Raw genomic sequence first — 22932 nt, forward strand, 5'->3', positions numbered from 1 at the left:
TAAAGATAAAGAGAGAATCCTAAAAACCACCAAATTAAGACAAGTTACATACAAAGGAAACCCCATAAGTCTATCAGCTGACTTCTCAGCAGAAACCTTACAGGCTAGAAGAGAGTGGCACGATATATTTAAAGTGCTAAAAGGAAAAGACTTACAGCCAAGTACTCTACCCAGCAAGGTTATCATTCAAAACGGAAGGAGAGATCAAAAATTTCCCAGACAAGCAAAAATTAAAGGAGTTCGTCACCAAGAAACCAGTGCTGCAAGAAATGTTAAAGGGACTGATTTAAGGGGAAAAGAGAAGACCACAAATAGGAAAAATTATCTATTTCCATGATAAGACAGTAATGGATACAAATGCACAAAAAAGAGGTTAGATATGATATCAAAAACATAAAATGAGGGAGGAGAGGAGTTAAAGAGTAGAGCTTTCAGACTGAGGTCAAACTAAAGAGACCATCAATTCTGTATAGAAGGAGAAAGGAACAGAGAAGGACTACTAAAACACTGAGAAAAAGAAAAGTTAAAAAATGGCAGTAAGTACATACTTATCAATAGCTATTTTAAATGTCAATGGACTAAATGCTCCAATTAAAAGGCATAGGGTGGCTGATTGGATAAAACAACAAGACCCATATATATGCTGCATACAAGAGACACACTTCAGACCTAAAAACACTTCCAAACTGAAAGTGAAAGGATAGAAAAAGATACTCCACGCAAATGGCAATGAAAAGAAAGTTGGGGTAGCAATACTCATATCAGACAAAATAGACTTTAAAACAAAAACTGTAAAAAGAGACAAAGAAGGGCATTACATAATGATCAAGGGAACAATCCAACAAGAGGATATAACATTTGTAAATATCTATGCACCCAATGTAGGTGCACCTAAATATATAAAGCAATTATTAACAGACATGAAAAGAGAAATAGACAGTAACACAATAATAGTAGGGGAATTTAACACTCCACTTACACCAAGGGATAGATCATCTAAACAGAAGATGAATAAGGAAACATTGGCCTTAAATGACACACTAGAACAGATGGACCTAGTAGATATATACAGAGCATTCCATTCAAAAACTGAAGAATACACATTGTTTTCAAATGCACATGGAACATTCTCCAGGATTGATCACATATTAGGCCACAAAACAAGTCTCCATAAATTTAAGAAGATTGAAATAATACCAAGCATCTTTTCTGACCACAATGGTATGAAACTAGAAATCAACTATAGGAAGAAAATCAGAAAAGCCACAAATACGTGGAGATTAAACAAAATGCTACTGAACAACAATTGGTTCAATGAAGAAATCAAAGGAGAAATCAAAAAATACCTGGAGACCAATGAAAATGAAAATACGACATGCCAGAATTTATGGGATACAGAAAAGCAGTTCTGAGAGGGAAGTTTATAGCAATCCAGGCCTATCTCAACAAACAAGAAAAATCTCAAATAAACAATCTAACAATGCACCTAAAGGAACTGGAAAAAGAAGAACAAACAAAGCCCAAAATCAGTAGAAGAAGGGAAATAATAAAAATCAGAGCAGAAACAAATGAAATAGAGACTAAAAAATCAATAGAAAAAATTAATAAAACCAAGAGCTGGTTCTTTGAAAAGATAAATAAAATTGATAAACCTTTAGCTAGACTCATCAAAAAAAAAAGAGAGAAGGCACAAATAAGTAAAATCAGAAATGAAAGAGGAGAAAGTATAACACACACCTCAGAAATACAAAAGATTATAAGAGAATACTATGAAAAGCTATATGCCAACCAATTTGACAATCTGCAAGAAATGGATAAATTCTTAGAATCATACAACCTTACAAAATTGGATCAAGAAGAAATAGAGAATTTGAATAGACCAATCACCAGTAAGGAGATCAAAACAGTAATCAAAAACCTCCCCAAAAATAAAAGTCCAGGACCAGACGGCTTCCCTCGTGAATTCTACCAAACATTCAAAGAAGACTTAATACCTATCCTTCTCAAACTCTTCCAAAAAATTGAGGAGTGGGGGAAGCTCCCTAACTCATTCTATGAAGCTGACATTACCCTGATACCAAAACCAGACAAGGACAACACAAAAAAAGAAAATTACAGGCCAATATCACTGATGACCAGGGATGCAAAAATCCTCAACAAAATACTAGCAAATTGCATACAACAATACGTTAAAAAGATTATACACCATGATCAAGTGGGATTTATTCCATGTATGCAGAGATGGTTCAACATTTGCAAATCAATCAACGTAATACACCACATTAATAAAATGAAGAATAAAAATCACATGATCATCTCAATAGATGCAGAGAAAGCATTTGACAAGATACAGCATCCATTTATGATAAAAACTCTGAATAAAATGGGTACAGAAGGAAAGAACCGCAACATAATAAAGGCCGTATATGAGAAACCCACAGCTGATATCATCCTCAATGGTGAAAGACTGAAAGCTATCCCTCTAAGAACAGGAACCAGACAAGGATGCCCACTGTCACCACTCCTATTTAACATAGTACTGGAAGTCCTAGCCAGAGCAATCAGGCAAGAAAAAGAAATAAAATTGATCCAAATTGGAAAAGAAGAAGTGAAACTGTCACTATTTGTAGATGACATGATTTTATATATAGAAAACCCTAAAGAATCCACCAAAAAAACTTTTAGAAGTAATAAACGAATATAGTAAAGTTGCAGGATACAAAATCAACATACAAAAATCAGTTCCATTTCTATACACTAACTATGAAGTAACAGAAAGAGAAATTAAGAGAGATGAAAGATCTGCACACAGAAAACTATAAAACATTGCTGAAAGAAATTGAAGAAGACACAAAGAAATGGAATGATATTCTGTGCTCTTGGATTGGAAGAATTAACATAGTTAAGATGTCCATACTTCCTAAAGCAATCTATAGATTCAATGCAATCCCTATCAAAGTTCCAACAACATTTTTCACAGAAATAGAACAAAGAATCCTAAAATTTATATGACACAACAAAAGACCCCAAATAGCTAAAGGAAGCCTGAGAAAAAAGAACAAAGCTGCAGGTATCACACTTCCTGATTTCAAAATATACTACAAAGCTATAGTAACCAAAACAGCATGGTACTGGCACAGAAACAGACACACAGAACAATGGAATAGAATCGAAAGCCCAGAAATAAACCCACACATCTATGGACAGCTAATCTTTGACAAAGGAGCCAAGAACACACAATGGAGGAAAGAAAGTCTCTTCAACAAATGGTGTTGGGAAAACTGGATAGCCACATGAAAAAAAATTAAAGCAGACCCTTACCTTACACCATACACAAAAATTAACTCAATATGGATTAAAGACTTGAATGTAAGAACTGAAACTATGAAACTTCCAGAAGAAAACATAGGAAGTACGCTCTTCAACATCGGTCTTAGCAACATATTTTCAAGCACCATGTCTGACTGGGCAAGAGATACAATAGAAAAAATAAACAAATGGGATTACATCAAACTAAAAAGCTTATGCACAGCAAAGGAAACCATCAACAAAATGAAAAGACAACCTAACAATTGGGAGAAGATATTTGCAAACCATACATCGGATAAGGGATTAATCTCCAAAATATATAAAGAACCCATGCATCTCAACAACAAAAAAACTAACAACCCGATTAAAAAATGGGCAAAAGACCTGAACAAACATTTCTCCAAAGAAGATACACAGATGGCCAACAGCCACAAGAAAATATGTTCAACATCATTAACTATCAGGGAAATGCAAATCAAAACTACAATGAGATATCACCTCATGCCCGTCAGAATGGCTATAATTAACAAGACAGGAAACAACATGTGTTGGAGAGGATGTGGAGAGAAGGGAACTCTCATAAACTGCTGGTGGGAGTGCAAACTGGTGCAGCCACTATGGAAAACGGTATGGAGATTTCTCAAAAAATTAAGGATAGGACTACCATATGATCCAGCTATTCCACTGCTGGATATTTATCCAAAGATCTTGAAAACACCAGTGCGTAAAGATACATGCACCCCTGTGTTCATTGCAGCATTATTCACAATAGCCAAGACTTGGAAGCAACCTAAGCGCCCATCAAGGGATGAATGGATAAAGATGTGGTATATATACACAATGGAATACTAATCAGCCATAAGAAACGATGAAATCCAGCCATTTGTGACAACATGGATGGACATTGAGGGTATTATGCAAAGTGAAATAAGTCAGAAGGAGAAGGTCAGATACCGTATGATTTCCCTCATTAAGTAGTAGATAATAACAAAAACAAACAAACACATAGAGACAGAGATTGGATTGGTGGTTAGCACAGGGGGTAGGGGGAGAGAGGAGGGCGAAAGGGATAATTGGGCACATGTGTGTGGTGATGGGTTGTAATTAGTATTTGGGCGGTTAACATGATGTAATCTATGCAGAAACAGAAGTATAATGATGTACACCTGAAATTTATACAAGGCTATAAACCAATGTTACTGCAATAAACAAAAAATTTAAAAAAAATAATAATTATCAAAGGATGCTTGTCATGTTTAATGAGAAAAAGATAAAAAAGGAACCATCAAATCAAGAGGGACATAAAGATCTATTAAATCTTAAAATGCGATGACAAGAGGTGATAAAAATATGCAGAAGTCCACAGAGTTTGAGAAATAGAATGAAAAAAATTGGACATTTACAGAACATATGTACATTTGTTATCAACTTTATAAGGTCCAGGCATGGTTTCTTAGGTAACATATAATATTACTCTTGGGAGCAGAAGGAGCTGACACAGGAAGACCCAGCAGGATGTAACTTTTTTTTGTTAAGGGAAACTTTTGCAATATCAGCTCCAAAGCCAGTTACTTAGCCCAGGCGTCAGTTCACAACACGTTCCTGTTGTACAGTACCTACCTCTGCAGAAGGGGGCTGGGAAGTCCCACGATGCACCATTCCCAGGGCTGACAATGCAAGTCAGAACTGCATGACCTTCCAAGATATAGCCAGAGAGACAGCTGTACCGGATTTTGTCTCCTATGTTGAATCTTGTTCCATGGAGAACTCCTTTCAATATTTCTCCGGGATTTCCACACGTGTGGCTAGGTAAAACTAGTGGAAGAAGAAAAGAGAAAGAAACAAAAGTTAAAGAAAAATTTTCTATTGAGATCAATTTATATTTCAAAACACACACCACTTTTAAACTATTAAAATTAGCAAACCTAGCACAAAAAAATTTTAATTTTGCCTAAAATTTAAAACAAATGTACTCATGTTTTATAATATCTGCAATTTAGTACTTTTGTAAAGATTATTATTATGTGTGTGTGTGTGAGGAAGACTAGCCCTGAGCTAACACCTGATGCCAATCCTCCCCTTTTATTTTGCTGAGGAAGATTGGCCCTGGGCTAACGTGCATGTGCCATCTTCCTCTACTTTATATGGGATGCCGCCACAGCATGTCTTGACAAGCAGTGCGTCGGTGCACACCCGGGATCCGAACCTGCAAACCCCAGGGCACAAAAGCGGAGCACGGGCACTTAACCGCTGTGCCACCGGCCAGCCCTGTAAAGATTATTTTAAAAGTACAGATAAATGCATTTTGATAAAAGGGAGTAATACAGTTCTGCTACGATTTAATGTTCTAAATGAAGTCTAGATTATTTTTCTAATTTTGATATTTTACACTACTATATAGTTAGCAACCAGACAATACAGTAGGATATTGATACCTGAAAAAAGTGATATCAGAAATATGATGTGAATGAATATTCATGCCATATTTATCCTTATTCTTCAGGACCAGCACGGGCTGATACACATCACTAATCAATGTTCTATCAATGTTGGTGGATAAACAGCTGAATTAAAGAATAAATTAAAGATCTCATTCACTAATTTATCAGACTGAAAAAAAAAATTGTACCACTATTATATTCTAAGCTGTCTGTAAGGCTCTATGTGTTTATATAGTATCTGATTCACAGCAGAGTTTTAACTATCAGTTTTAACAAGGCAAGGACTGTATTCACTTGCTTTTCAATAAGATGGCCTTGATTCTGTTCTTTCTTGACCTTCTCATTTTTTACATTGATATGATTCTCTGTCTAATTCAACTGCCTTGAAACCTCATTGACACGATGCCATTCTATACTCAGAGAAAATAATCTTGAATGTAATTGCTGCACCGTTAAATTGAATGGATGAAATTGATGACTGATGGCTATTGTCTCCCTATTTCTGGTTTAAATTTAGCTTGTCATCAATAAATTAGCTGCTATTATGCAGTATTCAAATAAAATGACAATCCTACTATTTAAGAAAAGAATGATTTCCAAACAAAAAGTATAAATGAACAAAATTAAATTATTTTATGTCTGTATACAATTTTTTGAAGGAGTATGGGGTGTATTTTAATATACATGTATAAGGTAGTGCGATTTTTCTGTTTTCTTTGTTTGTTTGTAAACTGAGAAATAGAAAGAACTTTCCCAGGGAATGGAGTGGGAATCTCTGTGATTTTTAAAATATTTTTGTTATGAAATTATTTAAATCTGTACAATTTAAGCTATGTAGAAACACTTAGAAAACCCAGTACCATTTAGATACTTAATGTTATAGACATGTTTATGAAATAACTATTTCCATAATCAAAATGTGCTTAGTTCTAGTTTTTAAAAAATAATTTCTGAAAATAGTCTGCAAAAACCTGTTTGACAACACAATAGAAAACAGTTCAATATGTCTACAGTCATCTTTGCTTCTTTTGAAAAGGAAATTCTTTGTTTAATTCCACATTCACTATCTCTAAGACAAGAAGTCTATTTATCTTTGTTTAATTCCACATTTACTATCTCTAAAACAAGAAGACAAAATGTTGTTTATAAACATTTTTAACTGTTTTGGCATTTAACTGCCTATGATCTTCTAAGGTAGAAAAAGTTTGAATCCTATCTTGGGGGAGAATTTCTGTTAATCACTCAGGACGCCTGTCACCCAGCATCAGCCAGGATCTTATCATCAGAGACTCGAGGCTGCTGAATGTCTATCTTAAGTGGGGAGAGACAGACAGACAGGGTAGGGGGAGAATTTGTGGATATGAAACTTTTGGTGTTTGTATTCCTCATCCAGGAATATTTAGAATTAACAAATCGTTCCTTTGTTTTTTTAGAGTTTATTATTTTCATTAACTGTTAGTAATACTTATTATTAGAAGGTACACATTCACTATAGAATGAGTCCAGATAAATTGTTTCCCCAAAGACCAGAGTTATCAGTGTAAATCTATCAAATATCTTAAAACCTGCTAAAAATAACCAAAACAAGTAATTGCTTTCATAATTGGAAAAAACAAATGAGCCATCTGAAAATTCAATGTAGTCATCGCGAATTTTCTATCCATTTTTCTACTGAAAATAGCAACACATAATTATTTAAAATTATCTTTAGCACAGATACTATAATTGGCTGTTGTACAGAAAGACCATCATACCAAAAACACAATAAAATATGAAATAGATCACAAGATTTTGCTGCTGCGTGGACAAACTTCACACATATCATCCACAGCCTATTTAACACATTTTAAAAAAAGTGAAGTAATAAACAATACCTAAAACTTGGCTGTGCAATGATATTGCCAGAAAGTGTGAAATTGTAGACTTCAATATTTTTGAGGGAAAAAAAAACATTCCTGAAAACAAAGGTTTTTCCCAAGTAGACTTCTGAAAAGAAAACATCCATGTCTTAAAACTTTTAACAGAGAGTTAAATGTAGTATTTGGAAACATAGGCAAATAATAAAATTCAGAAAGAAAAATAATTTCTGTCATTCTACATTATCAAGCTAGGAAAGCTATCTTTAACAGGAAATAATGTAGTAGATGTTAAAATGAGTGACCATCAAAGTAAAATATAGCAATAAATGAAGGGTGTAACCTATAACTAACATCATATATCAGACTGTGGTAGATGACGTCGGGAATCTTTTTTCTCGTGCAGTTGTAGGCGTGCACCTGTAATAGCAATGGCCATTGGTGCCCTCCACACCCACAAAGCCCTGTGCAATGATGAAGACCTGGGGTTCTGGGGCCACGTCAGCCTCCCCTTCTAGTAAACCCTTCCCTGGCATCTTAGACCAGTGTAATGGTCTCCTTTTCTGTTCTTGTCTATTGATTCTGTCTTTATCTTAACATCTTGACAATATTAGAATTTGAAAGGTGCCTATCAAACACCTCTTTGCAGCCTTGTTTTCAATTGACAATGGAATGGAATGGAAAGGAGAACTGAATTTAAGTCTCTTCTTTCACCCTTATTAGCCTCCTTTATTTACTGAAAATGTGTCCTCATCAGCATTTATTTCACAGGGTACAGTGTGAGGATTGAATGAGACAACGCAGGTCTCCAAATACCTACTCTGAATGACTATCATCAGATTGCACTGCAACCAACTGCCTCCAGTGTGGACTCTGAACTGGTCAAGGTTGGAGCAGCATCTTTTCCATCTTTGTCTATACGGTGTCTAGAATCATGTCAAGCCCTTAGCAGGGGCTTGCTAACTAAATAATAAATATAAATATTAATGTAAAATATATCACGTATTCTTCTAGATATTATACGTACAACTAAAATTTACATAGCTCATAGCTTGGTGGGAACAGGGAAAAACAAATGAGTTTTTCAAAAACCAGTTGGACAAAATCACATTTTGGACACAGTGGATCGGTAACAAATTACAACTTTAAGTCATTTTTTTTCCACATTTGGCTAAACATGTAAATAGGTTTTAGAGGCCTAAAATGGACTTAAGAATTTTAAAAGCACAATAACTTAGCAAATGGGAAAGAGAGATTAAAAACTAATTTGTGAAGTTTAAAGTCACTGGTTGGTAGTATAAAGTTATAAATTTGTGATTTAAGGGAATGAAGATTTTTATTGTCAACCAATTTTATTTTAGAAAAAAATTATTAAAATTTTAATGTGAACACTGTCAACAAGCAAATAGAAATAATTGAGGATGAATTAAAATATTTACTTCCAGTTGCAAACAGCAACAAAAATGCAAATGTGCACATAAAATTATAAAAGCATCAGCAATTTCATTTAAAAAATTATCAAAATACCCCAAATTGTGAAAAATAATTATATGTCTACGTAAAGATTTAAGTCTCAGACATGTAAATATTACCAACAGATGAGACTCCAGTGGCTGGGAAAACATAATTTAAAATAAATAAATTCAACCCAATAGTCATTTCTGTCACTTCCATTTTAACTAATTTTTAACCAGTTTCCCTGAAGATGGTGAATGTCCCTCTGTGTCTCCCACATTAATGAGTTCACGTTAACTGTTTAGTAAATACTTATTGAATTGACTTGAACTCTACTTTTAATTCCCTTTAATCCACCCTTGAAGTAATTTGCACTCGCTCCCATAGATGTTTCCAGAAAGAAATTCTTATTTGGGTAATGGGAATTCTGCCCCCAGTGCAGACATTCAGTGATGTGAAAGAATTTCTTGAAAGGAACTCTGGGCACCCATCTTTCCTCTCATGGCAGGTTTCCATCAGACCTCGTGAAGCCAAGTTTGTACACCAGGGCTAGACACAGAGGCTGTCATTCTAATCAGGCTCTGGACACTCCCTCCATAACAGTCACGATCTGGCGAGTACGTATGGTCACAACTCAGTGACTTAATTAGGATCTCACATCAAACTTTTAACCCAACTGTTTAAATGATGAAATGGATGTCATACCAAAACTCTTTACAGAAGAAAAGTGAAAACAGGATACTAAAATAGAATATAGCATTAATATTCACTACTAAATGGGACAAAAGGCGAGCGAACAGAAGTTTGAAATTCATCAGAGGAGAAGCAGCATTTGTAACAGCATATGTACAATCAATGAAATGTCATTAGGTGTGTTCATTTGGAAACTGGAGCCCCGAGGGTGTATGTCAGCCCAGGTGTTTATACTTTGGCTTTCTGTTCATCTCACTGCAGCTTAAGGAAATAAAACAAATACTCACATGCTATACAATACTCAAAATGTAAACCAAGGACATAAGATGTGTTTATCCACAGATGTTTGCCCTGCACTCCCTTCTGCCATTTTTGGGAAGGATTGGAAAAATCTGATTATGTAATTTTCAGGAACATTATAAAAATCAGATTTTCAAATCTCAAAACCTGACATTTATTCTCTGTACTGACTCTCTGAATCATGGCCAATTGGTGACACAGGAAGATGCTGAGACAGCAGTTACATGACAAAATCAATGAGGATTTTTCAGTAGGGAGCAATTATTTAATGCCTCTCACTTCCAAAATCGCATTCTCCACGGGAAGAGTAACAGTGAAGGAGAAACGCTGTGTAAATACTCTCACCTTGAAATGTAAACAGGAGCCAGATGGGAAGAACTCAAAGGAAAAGTGAGTCTTAAGGATATATAAAGATGAAAAGCCTGGTGTTTTAGGTATATTGAAAGGTGGAAAGCAGCAAGTTTCAGCCAAAAGAGAATGGAAAGATAATTTTCAGATGAGGAAAGAAGTCGTGGCAAGTGTTCATAGAAACGTGCATAGCATGGTGGGTTACAGGCACCTGGTGTGGTATCAGACAGACCTGTGTTTCTACCCCAGAAATAGACTGTATAATGTTGGACAAATTACTTAAATCTCAATTTCCATGTCTTGAAAAGGGGAATGAAAAATAAAACCTACTCGTGTGAAACATAAAAGATAACGCAGGTAAGACAGTTAGTAGGGCACTTAAAAGAGAATAAGTGTTCAACGCATGTCAGCCAGTTTTAATTAATTCCCCAATTCTACAGCACCATGACAATTTTAGGGAAATAATACAAGTTTCAAAGTATGCAGGGATTCTAATATATACCAATTTCAGAAACAATAAAACTAGGAAAAAAGCCGTCTTTTAGAGTTGATATTGTCATTAAAATGGGAAAATAGTTATTAAAATCAGAAGCAAAGGAGAAAGACATTGCAGTTCTATTTTTAGTTATAGTAATTCTACTTCATTATTCCTGCTCCATTATAATAATAATTAGTAACACTTATCCAGCACATGGTATGAGCTAGACATTGTCTTAAGTGGTTTACCTTATTAACAGTGTGTATGAAGTACTATTATTATCCCAATTTTATAGAGGAGGAAACTGTGGCACAGAGATGTTAAGTAACTTCCCCATGGCCACACAGCTGGTAAGTATCAGTGGTAGGATTTGCACATGGTGGATACAGAATTTCTACTGTTCAGCACTATAATAAACTTACGAAAATGTCAACATCAAAAGAAATAATAACGATAAAATGCCATCAAATCTGTAGTTTTCTCAATAGAGCTTTGTTTGATGCAATAACAGGGGTGTAAGAATTTGGGAGAGTTATGATGTTTCCTCATGCAGAACTGAGGGTCAAACTATCACATGGCTTTAAAAATATATGCTTCAGGCTCTCCAGGTAAATTTGCAGGATGTCAGGAAGGCACCAAGAGAGACTGTAGAGCAAAGTTAACACAAGCCAAAGGACCACTTTTGAAATGGATTTGAAATCTATAGACTGGCTTTTCAAAAGATTTTGAACGGCAATTGGAAGACATAAGCTTATGAGAAGTGAGAACACAAAAATGCCTGTTGCAAAACGATTTGGACTGTGTGAAATGACTTTTGGGAAGTGTAAAGCATACATGGTAGGTGAACTGTGGGATGATCTGATGGTCTCACACTTTGACTTCTCTAGTTGATCCTTTCATGGTCTGATATCTTTAAGTTAAAGGCAGACATTGTCTTAACTGCACTAAACTAGAGCTAGGAGTAGCTGGGCCTTTGCCATCCAAACAACACAGGCATTAATCTAGATACGTTACTGCAAAACTATGACAACAAGAATTAAATAGCATATCAAGACTCAACTACTGAGGAAGAAACAGTAACACTAGGAACAATTCATAGATGGTGGCCCAGCCAGAGAAAATGCATAAATGTGGCCATGATGCCCATTGATGCAATATAATAAATTTAATTGCGAACATTATTATGCTCTTTGTTTTTAAATCTGTGGAACATCTCCATAGGTGTATCCTAGAGTTAGCAAAAAAAAAGGTAAGGACCAGAAGTGTTGCTGAGTTTCTTCAGACTGAAAGAGTAATAATGGAGAAAATATGAAGGAAAAGGAATAGGAATGGGGATTCCAGGTTTAAGTCTTCTGGAATACCCACAAATAATGAGCAGGGGAAAACAATCATTAAACTAAATAGAAAAATAACCAAAACGTTAAGAGCAAGATCAAGTAGAGAGCCCAGGAGTCAACCTGAGAAATAACGATGATCGAATGGATGCTGGCAATATCAAAGGTGGAAATTAAGCAGAAGTGATTGACATACAAATCAACCATAGCAAGAAAGAACACAAGGTGAACTTTTCAATTATCATGGAATTGTCAAAAAGATAAAGTATATTAATTTTATCAGATACGTTTACATATACTGGCACCACATAGTAGATCATAGACATTCTTATTAGTGATTTACAAGTAAATCATTTTTATGACCATCTTTTCTTCTTCTTCTCATAAGTAAACTTTACACTCAACAAATGGATGTTCTGTTGATTACAAGTGTCTGAATATTTATATAAAGATAAAGTAAAGTATTTCTAAAATCCACTAAGGGAATTTAAACAAATACAACTACAAGCCCCCTCAGATATCAGCTTAATGAGAACAAGGAAGCTGACAACAACTTGAAAACTGCTCAGAATGACCTCTGCCCTATGCCAAACACTGCTGCTGTTTGCTCTCTCATACATGATATTTATGAAACAGGGATAACACCATGCATTCCAAAGGTTAAATGGTACATTAAATACCACTGGGGTGGTTAACAAGTTAAATTAAATTAAATAGATTCTAAGCAACAATTCCAAACTCTTTCTCAGTCATGGCTCATTTAGTAATTCAAATAAAAAATAATTAAAAACTCACTATAATACTTCCTCTTTTGGCCAAGTTTGAGTATGAAGGATTGGATTTACCTTCCTGCCTTAATCAAGTTTAAAAAAAAAGTCAAAATTTGTGAAAAAATGGCTCTCATGCACTGGACATCAAGCAGCATTGGAACATGATCCCTGAGAGACAGGAAACAAATGAGACAGTCCCTAAAATTTCTCCAGCTTGTTGCCTGGAGAGAGTTACGGCCCAAGGAACAGGGAGTGGAAATCCAGGTTGGGTCTGGCCGTCTCCCTGAGTTGAGGAAACAGAGATGAGAGTATGAGGAAGCCAAGGAAGTTTAAGTTCACAGGAAAGTGAGGACTCCAGAGACCGGCAGAGGGCCCCTCTTGAACATCAGGTGAGTATTGACCAATGCAAGCATGTAAAAAAATTACCCAAAGCCAGTGAAAGAATTACCAAGAGAGTAGAGAGAATAGTGCCTAGAACTCTCACAGGGCCAAGAAGAGTGCCTGTTCCCTACAGTCAGAGCAGACATCTTCATCATTCACTAGCAGGTGGAGTACAGAGAAGGCTCTAGCCTCAGTAGTGGGGAAGAAATCACTCTAGAGTAAATGTCACCTGGGTCATTTAATAAGGAATCTTATAAGCAACAGGATCAGACTATGGAAAGGCTAGTGAGGTGCCTAGCATGCAAAATCTACTGGGTACTCACTGTCTGGGTTATGTACTTGCATGAACCTCAGAGCCAGTGCTTACTTAAAATCTTCACCCTAGATTCCTAACTTGCCTCACCCTTCATTCAGCCCCAAAAAGCAATAATTCTAAGCATCAAACTGTTCCAAGAAATTTAACTACATCTAAAAAAAAGCTCAAGAATATTTTTGGGAATACAAAAACATCCATCATCCACCAAAGTAAGATTCACAATGTCTGGCGTCCAACCAAAGATTACTAAGCATGCAAAGAAGCAAGAAAATACAATCCATAATGAGGAGAAAAAACTCACAATCAATCAAAAATTAGCTAGAAATGACACAGATGGTTGAATTAGTAGATGACAACATTGAAACAGTTATAATAATTGTCTTCTGTGTGTTCAAGACAGTAAAGATTAAACATGCTAACAAGACACAGAAGAAAAAAAGGCCGAGATTGTCAGATTGGATTAAAAAATAAAAGCAATGATATACTGACTTCAAGAAACCAGTTATAAATATGAACACACAAATAGATAAAAGCAAAATGATGGGAAACATTGACCAAAAGAACACTAACATTAATCAAAAGAACACTCAAGTTGCTATGCTAATAACACACACAACTGGTTTTAATGCAAAGAATATTATCAGGGATGAAAAGGGTTATTTCATAATGATAAAAGGGTTAACATAACAATCCTACACATTTTTGTGCCTAATAATAAAGCTTCAAAATACATGAGGCAAACACTGATAGAACTGCTAGCAAAAACAGATAAAACCAAATTACAGTTAGAGATTTCCACACTACTCTCTTAATTGAAAAAGCAAGTATACAGAAAATCAGTAGGGATATAGCAGGCTTTAACAACCCTATGAATCAACTTCTAATTAATTAATGGTTAAAGAAGTCACAAGGGATATTAGAAAATATTTGAACGAGGTGAAAATGATAAAACAACATATCATAGTTGATGGATGCATTGAAAACTATGCTGAGAGGGAAATTTACAGCATATGCACTTATATTATAAAAGAAAAAAGATCTCAAACAAATCACTTGAGCCTCCATCATGAGTAACTGGAAAAGAACAGGTAAATAACTCGAAGAAATAAATATTGAAGACAAAAGTCTTCAAAATATTGAAGACAAAAGACATTATTCCTTAATAAAGCTGTTTAAAAAATAATGCCAATATATTTCATGCCCATTTACCCCAAGACATTCTCACTACATTCCAAGTTGTTACTAGTGACCAGACTGCAAATGTGAAGATGCCATAAATCCTGCCCTGGAGATGGCTCACAGTCTGGGAGGCAGAAGATGAGTAAACAAGTAATTACAATATATTGTCTTAAGAACCAATGTAGAGTCTTGTGCAAAGAGTAATGAGAATAAGAAAGAGTTTGAAGGCTTTAACAAAAGAAGTGGCTTAAAGGTGGAAAAAATCACATATACATGTGATATCATATATATGTCAAGCAGACTACTGGTGGAAGGGACCTCCAAGCAGGCAAAACACAAAGCATGGAGACATGAAATGCTTTGGAAGGAGGAGTTTTGGAGAAAGCACATGGATGTGGGTAGCCTTTAGGGGGCTGCTGGGCAGTCATCTGGAAATGGTGAAATGGATGCAGAATGGTCAAACTTGAGCTATAAAAGACCAAATGAATTTCATAATTTTATCAGAGGCAGGCTATAGGTGATAGTAAATATTTATTTAAGTGTTCCAAATTATAAATTTAATTATCTTAAAAATAATAATATTTACCACTTGCTGAGCATCTGGGTCAAACACTCAAGACACTTTATATGTGCTATCACTAACCCTCTCAAATTTCCAAATGAGGCATCATTATTTCAACTTCATCTACAAAGAGGATGAGACCCAGAGAGGCTGAGGAACTTGGTTGAGGTGACACAGATGATCTGTATAAACCTAGGATACTTCCACCACACCATACGGTCACAATTGTGTCAACATAATTGAAATGCTTTTAAACGAAAAATGTAACATTAGAAATAATTTTGGGATAGTTTAATAGAAAAAAATAAAGCTGAATAACTAGGACCTGGGTTCCTGCCCTTTCTTGCCTATTATCTGTCTCCCTCTGTGTTATCATATTTTCTTTTCTATCTTAACAGTGAGAAATACAATGAGAGAAGGGATAGAGGTATCTATTAAAAAAGTTGAGGATTTAGCACAACAACCACTATTTCAAATGCATATAATTCCTGGTCTTTCTCAACATTTCTTCCTATAAATTGAAAAATGTAATTGCTAAAGGGAAGTTGGACAAAGGCTCTTTGAAAATTAAAGCAAAATTTAAAGATTAAAGAGAACGCAGTTCTCATTGACCATTTCCTTAGTAGGACACTGTCTTAAGACAAGCTACAGAAAATCCCAGTCAACTTTCCTATATTCCAAACTGTAGGATTCTTGACCATAAAAGAGGCTCTGCTTGACCTAACTGCCGAGTCACTTCTCTGAGGCCAGCAACCTCCCAGAGGGAGGGAGAGAGCTGTGGAGGATCAGGTAACATCATTCTCCCTGTGGTTCTACCACTGTTAGCTGAGTCACTGGAAGCATAACCTAATCTAGGTCTTGATCTCTTCTCCAGCGAAGGAAGCAGAGCTCCAGCCTGATTCCTGGGAAGCGACTCTTTATGTGGAGGTTTGGGTGCAGGAAGCAGAGCCTGTAGGATAACACCTGTGGCGGAGAGAAGGCAGTGGGACTGGGCAGAGAAAGGAAATGAACCGCAGTGCAGTCGAGACAAAGGCCTCAGCAGATCCTAGAGGGACTCTGGGTTTGAGTTGGTCCCTCTGTGTTGCCAGAGCCTTTCCAGCAGCAAAGCCAAGTTATTAGATACGGGCTGCTCCCTGAACAGGTGTCACCTTAGACACAGCAGCTCTCTCTGGCCGGGATCAACTCCTGGAGAGGGTCTCAAGCCAGAGCTTTCAGCTGCCAAACCTCTCCCGTGACAGGTTTAACTCTTTTTTTTTTTAATTTCATCATGGCATCTGAGAATCATAATTTTTAACATCTAGTTCATTGAGGTGTTTTTATTTCATATGTTATAATTACACAGTTATACCTAAACCTTCAGGTTTACAAGAAAAGCTGTTACAAAAAATCTTTGTGTTCAGAGTGCCATGTGGAGACAACAGAAGAGGCACTAGGCCAGAAAGAGAGCATGGTCTTTTCTGTGTGAGCACTTCATGACCGCCTGCCAGTCCGGCCATGGAGAGATGGGAAGGGGCTAGAGTGGGTGGCTGGGGTGGGGGGTGGTGCAGTCTCAGAGGAGCGGAGAAGGCGGGCAGGCAGCTGTAGCACTAACTAGCTTAGCAGTAAGAAGCAAGGCGAAGCCTCTTATTTTTTTCAACTATAGTAAAGAAAGAGTATGCTTGCAGGGGTAGGCAGACAAAAAGAATATCAACTGTATATGATACCAGCAGATGAAATGTTTCAAGGACACTATAATTGAAGACAGCGCTGCATTAGTGCTAATCAGTGGAAAGTGATAACAGCAGGTGGAAGGTAACTGGCTTGGAGCAATCTGACGAGCTCCTGATGCTCCAGTGAAAATCCTGAACACGAGTTGAGGAGCCAGCAGAGCACGGAGGTGAGCTAGAGGACCACAGGCAGCAGCCGCAGGTCCCGGCTCCAGCAGAGTGCACAGTGTATCAAAATGAAACAAACTCAAGAATATTCATGCGATTAATTGTGTCTTAGAAAAAGGGCAAATTACCTTTAGGAAGAGGATTATAGCAGAAATCATTTTTTAAAATACCTAATCCAGCACTCAAAGCAATAACCGTAAGATCCAAAAACTACAATAAAACATGAGAGCACAAGTGACCTATAAAATACAAAAACTACGTTAAATACACGGAGGTAATTTTCAGACATTTTAAGAGATGGTTTCTGACCATCGTCATCACCCACTTTCTCTTTCAGGCTGTGGACATTGCTTTATTGATTTTTTTTTTTTCCGGTTAGGACCTTGAAGACTATACTCAGGTACAGACCACACACACACAGGTGTGTGTGTCTTATAAATCGCATAGAAAAATATACATCTGAGTAATTCAAATAAAGCATATTAGATTCCTGTATAGGAAAGTGGATATAATCTAAAATAATGGTTCTATAATTTTATTTAGATATATAATTCAGGTTTATGAAGATTAAACTTTAAAATCACTTCTAATTTTAAGACATTTGTATATCAAATAATAAAAGAAGTTTATCAATTTTTATTTTTATTTATTTATTTTTTTGTGAGGGAGACCAGCCCTGAGCTAACATCCGATGCCAATCCTCCTCTTTTTTGCTGAGGAAGACTGGCCCTGGGCTAACATCCCTGCCCGTCTTCCTCTATGTTACATGGGACGCCGCCACAGCAGGGCTTGACAAGCAGTGCGTCGGTGGGCGCCTGGGATCCCAACCAGCGAACCCTGGGCCACCGCAGCGGAGCGAGCACACTTAACCGCTTGCGCCACCAGGCTGGCCCCAGGTTATCAATTTTTAATTTTATTTATTTATTTTTTCCCCCAAAGCCCCAGTAGAGAGTTGTATGTCATAGTTGCACATCCTTCTAGTTGCTGTATGTGGGACGCGGCCTCAGCATGGCCAGAGAAGCGGTGCGTCAGTGCGCGCCCGGGATCTGAACCCGGGCTGCCAGCAGCGGAGCGCGCACACTTAACCGCTAAGCCACGGGGCCGGCCCTATCAATTTTTAAAAGCCATGTGGCATTATCTTTTATTTCTAATTAATGAATTCTTGGGTGTCACTCAGTCCAACCTGATTTAATTTTTCTTCAATGTGCTGGCCTTCTAAAAATAGTCTCAAATTAAAGTTATAGACATAAGCAGTTTCAGTTTACCAGGCATTGGTATATTACTAATTTATGATTTTCATATTGATTTGAACCTAAAAGCTCTTTCCATGATGGAATTCACATAAATAGCTCAAGGTTTATTAAAAGAGAGTCTTTTGGAAAAGGTAAAGCATGCTTCTTGATCACGTACTATTATATATATATATATATATATTATATATATATATATATAACTTGTAGACTTCAAATCTTTCTAATTTCTGAAGACCTACTGCTGATTCTACATAATTCCATCATAACAAGGAACCGGTGTACGGATAAAACTAATACATAACGTGAAGGTTATTTCTATTTTGTTTTAAAATTATTTTTGTCTCCCCATATATATATTCACACACACACACACATGTGTGTGAATATATATATATATTTATACATATATCTCGTAAATATATATTTTTTTTCTTGCTTAATTTTCAGGCTAGGGAGGAGGTGAACTAACAATGATTAAACTCTATTTTTCATGGCACTTAATGTGTTATTTCACTGAATTCTCGAAGGAGCCCTGCGGAGAAGGTGATAAAGATGAGGACATAAGGGGTAAAGACCAAGATGGAAGCTGCTTTCCAACTCCACCTTTGCTCACTCAGATCCATGCTCTTTCTTCATTCCAGAAAACTCCCCGACTGGTGTTACTTGGCTCTATAGAGCTGTCAAAGAGATGAAAACTGCCAGATCCAAGTTAAGTATGGCCTTTAATCTGGAAATAACTGCCTTTTGAAAATGGATTCTACAACTCAGGATCTCACCTGGAGTCCCTGCTGATGTCAGAGCAGCCTGATCATAATGTGGTATGACCACCTCTCTGTGGTTATCTGATCTGCACGCTGCCTGCTGCTCTGTAGTAACTGACATATCTCAGTCTGTCACTCATGTTCATCAAAGACAGCCTGAGCAGTAGATCCATGTATTTGGAAATGGAAGTGAGGAGGGGAAGGAGGAGAGAGACATAGGGTGATATGTTCTGAACAGAAAATGGTCCTCTACCTGAGGCCCTTGGGAATGATCCTATCTGTGGAATTAGAACAATCTAGGAAGTTCTGGGACAATCTAGGAAACATTCTGGGAAAAAAATTGATATATATTGTTAACTAAAGTCCAATTTAATTTTCTTAGAGTTTACCAAATGTCTTCTTTCATTTCAGAATTCCATTCAGGATACCAAGTTACATTTATTTGTCATGTCTGTTTAGGTGTCTCTTGGCTGTGACAGTTTCTCAGATTTCCCTTGTTTTTAAAGCCTTGATGGTTTTGAGGATTACTAGTGAGGTATTTTGTAGACTGTCTCTCAACTGGAATTTGTCTGATGTATTTCTCAGGATAGACTGAGGTTATGGGTTGCCAGGAGGAAGACCAGAGAGGTAAAGTGCCCTCTTGGCACATCCTATCCAGGGGCCATAATGTCAACAGGATTCACCACTGTTGATGCAGACCTTGATCACCTGGCTGATGTCTGTTTGTCAGGTTTCTCCACAGTAGGCTCCTCTTTTTTTCTTCTTTCCATCCTATACTCCTTAGAAGGAAACAACTATGGGCAGCCCACACTTAAGGAGTGAAGACATAGTCACTAATTCCTTGCAAGTGGAGTATCTACATAAATTATCTAGAACTCTTCTACTTTTGTATATTCTCACTCACTTCTTTATTTATTCAATAATTTATTTATAAGTATGGACATGTGGGTACTTATAACATGCTTTGGATTATAATCCAGCAATACTTTATTTTGTTGTTCAAATTGTCCCGGCTTTGGCCATTGGAAGCTCTTTCAGTTGGCATCTGCGTCCCTTTGACATACTTTCATTATTGTGCTCATCGTTCTTTTTTTCTTTCTTTTTTGAGTGCTTCCTTGCTCTCTGGCACTACAAGGTACTGCAGGCTGATCTTGCATATTTTTTCTGCCCCATCCTAGAGCCAACCATTTCTCCAACGAGCCCTGAATGCTCTTATTGGAGAACAAAATTAGAAACCAAGATCGGGGTGCTAGGTGTGCTCATTGCTGGGGGGGGGTGTCACTGCTTCTAGAGAGTCTCGGATAACAGAGCAAGAAAAAATATGTGCACACGAACTTGTGTACGTACGTATCTCTATGAATATTCCTATAGGTATACATTTGTATTTAAACTAAACATGAATTCCTACTGACGTCTCCAACTCGAATCCACTACACTTGGATCATTGCAGCCTCCCCTGCTTGCTCATCTGTAACCTCCCACTCCGACAGAGAGAATCCTCGCTCCCACATCTGCCATCCACTTCCTCAATCTACACCTCCAGTATACATGCATCATGATTTCAGAATTGTTAGCCCAGACCCGGATGAAGGGAAAACCAAACAACTTCTTAGCCTGAGTGCAGCTCCTTTGTCCGGCTTCTTCTGCCTTAATTTTCTAGATGCCACTCATTTCCAAAATTACTTAGATCAGCACCTTTTCCCCAGCCCCTCACCTCCAGCTCTATGGCTATAACTTTAAATTCAGGCCACCTTATTTTTCTAGTCCACTGTAACAGCCTCTTCAGTATTCTTCTCATTATCCCTGTTCCTGTGCGCTTGACCATCCATTTCCGGCATAGCATGACGGGGACGTTTTATAACACAAGTCAGGGCTGGCAATCCCCTAAGGAAAACACTCCAGCATCTTCCTATTGCATTTGGAATAAAGCCCGAACTCCTCACAAGGGACTGCAATGCCCGGCGTGGTCTGGCCTCTCAAACTTCTCTGGACGCAACTCCCAGAAGTTTAATTGTGCTTTAGCCACAGGGGCCTTCTCTACACTCCTCCGCGAGGATGCGAAGTTCCTGCCCTGCTCCCGGCCTCCGCGAGCTCTCTTACCTCGCCTTGGATCACTCCACTCCACCCTACCCTAGACCTTACATGACTTTTGGTATTGTCTATGTCTCAGCTCCACTGCCATCGTTTTTCAGAGGTCTCTCCAGTTCACTTTATCTAAAATAACTCCCTTCTTGCCTCCTGGTATATTCTATCACATCATGGTTTAGTTTCTTCCCGACACTACTCCTGTTTTAAGCTATTTTTTTTTTTTTTTTTTTTTTTGCTTGCTTATGGCTATCTCTTCCTACTAGAATTAAGCTGGATGAGAGCAGAGGGCTTAGCTCTCTGATTCACCTTTGTCTCCACAGCACCTGACACAGTACTTTAGCATGGAGACTCTATGACCTATTTATTGAATAAATGAATGAATGAATGAGTGAATGAATGCACAAATTGTCCTTGAGTGGGAAATTCTGAATTCCCAAGAAGTGAAATTCAGTCTCTATCTAAAATGCTGATTTTTAGCTTTTTAGGAAAGGTCTTGCCTCTCAAAAAGAATTTCTAATACTCCAAGAATAAATGTAAACCTACCTTTACAAAAATCTTCAGCTGATCTACATTCACATCAGTGACTGGGACTGGCTTTGAAAGGGAAAGGAAGGCTGTGGATGCTGTAGGAGTAACAAGATCTAAGCTAAAAGTGAGTGACCCACAGCCCCACCCCCGCAAGATCTTAGAAGCCCTCTCTTCCTTTGTTTTGAAGTGCACTGCCTGAGTTACAGCAGCTGTGTTGAAAGGGAGCACCAGGTACAACAGGAAATACACAAGGAGAAGAAAGAGCAACAGCATCCTGCTGCGAACCTAGGCTGCCAGCAGCAGCCCTCCTTCAGACAGACCTGTGGGAACAATGCCAAACTTCGTGGATTTCTTCAACAGTTTTACAAAGCCTGCACAAAAATGCATCTAAGTTTCAAAGAGTCAAAAAAAAAAAAAAAAGATATGATAAAGTCAGGTTAGACTAGACAGTCTCTTTTAATTTTGGCATGATACTGGAGGGCTGATCAAATTCCATAGCATAATTTAGTTAAATGAGGCTGCAAGATTGAACCTGCCGTGACGAAGTAAAAGCCTCTGCAAATATAAAGGAAACGCACATTGTTGCTACTCGGTATCTCTGTGACCTAGCACAAAAGACAATTTTGAATGAGCAGAGAAAAGAGAGTCAGACAACGGTGTGGTATTGCAAGCAAGTGCTCTAAATGTTCGATGCATGCAGACTAGGAAAGTCTGTTAACATGGGGAACAGGATAATTTTCCTGTAGGGGCAAAGGACAGTTTGTAAAAAAAAAAGTTATGGAGACGGCCAGCAATGAATGATCACATAAAGGCAAAGAAACACAGTTGCTGGCTACAGTGTACATAAAATGTCACAGGCGTGGTGAGGACCATACAATCATGGCGAATACCTGAGGACAGGGCCAGATAGAACACTGCCTGCCACTTTGAAAAACCTTAGAGAATGACACTGACATGTATTGAGCACTTACAGTATGCACAGGAACGTGCCAAGTATGTTCATACA

General features: G+C 37.3%; 1 protein-coding gene across 1 annotated transcript in view; it reads right to left on the minus strand.

The window, feature by feature from the left end:
- The window catches only part of CSMD1 (CUB and Sushi multiple domains 1), a 1554536-nt gene that overhangs the window by 1010493 nt on the left and 521111 nt on the right, over positions 1–22932 (minus strand). The window contains exon 4 of the mRNA XM_058524846.1: positions 4930–5124. Within this exon, the coding sequence (XP_058380829.1) occupies positions 4930–5124 (195 nt within the window). The remainder of the gene's footprint in view (positions 1–4929; positions 5125–22932) is intronic.

Source organism: Diceros bicornis, chromosome 29 (assembly GCF_020826845.1).
Source record: "Diceros bicornis minor isolate mBicDic1 chromosome 29, mDicBic1.mat.cur, whole genome shotgun sequence".
Classification (NCBI taxonomy): Eukaryota; Metazoa; Chordata; class Mammalia; order Perissodactyla; family Rhinocerotidae; genus Diceros; species Diceros bicornis.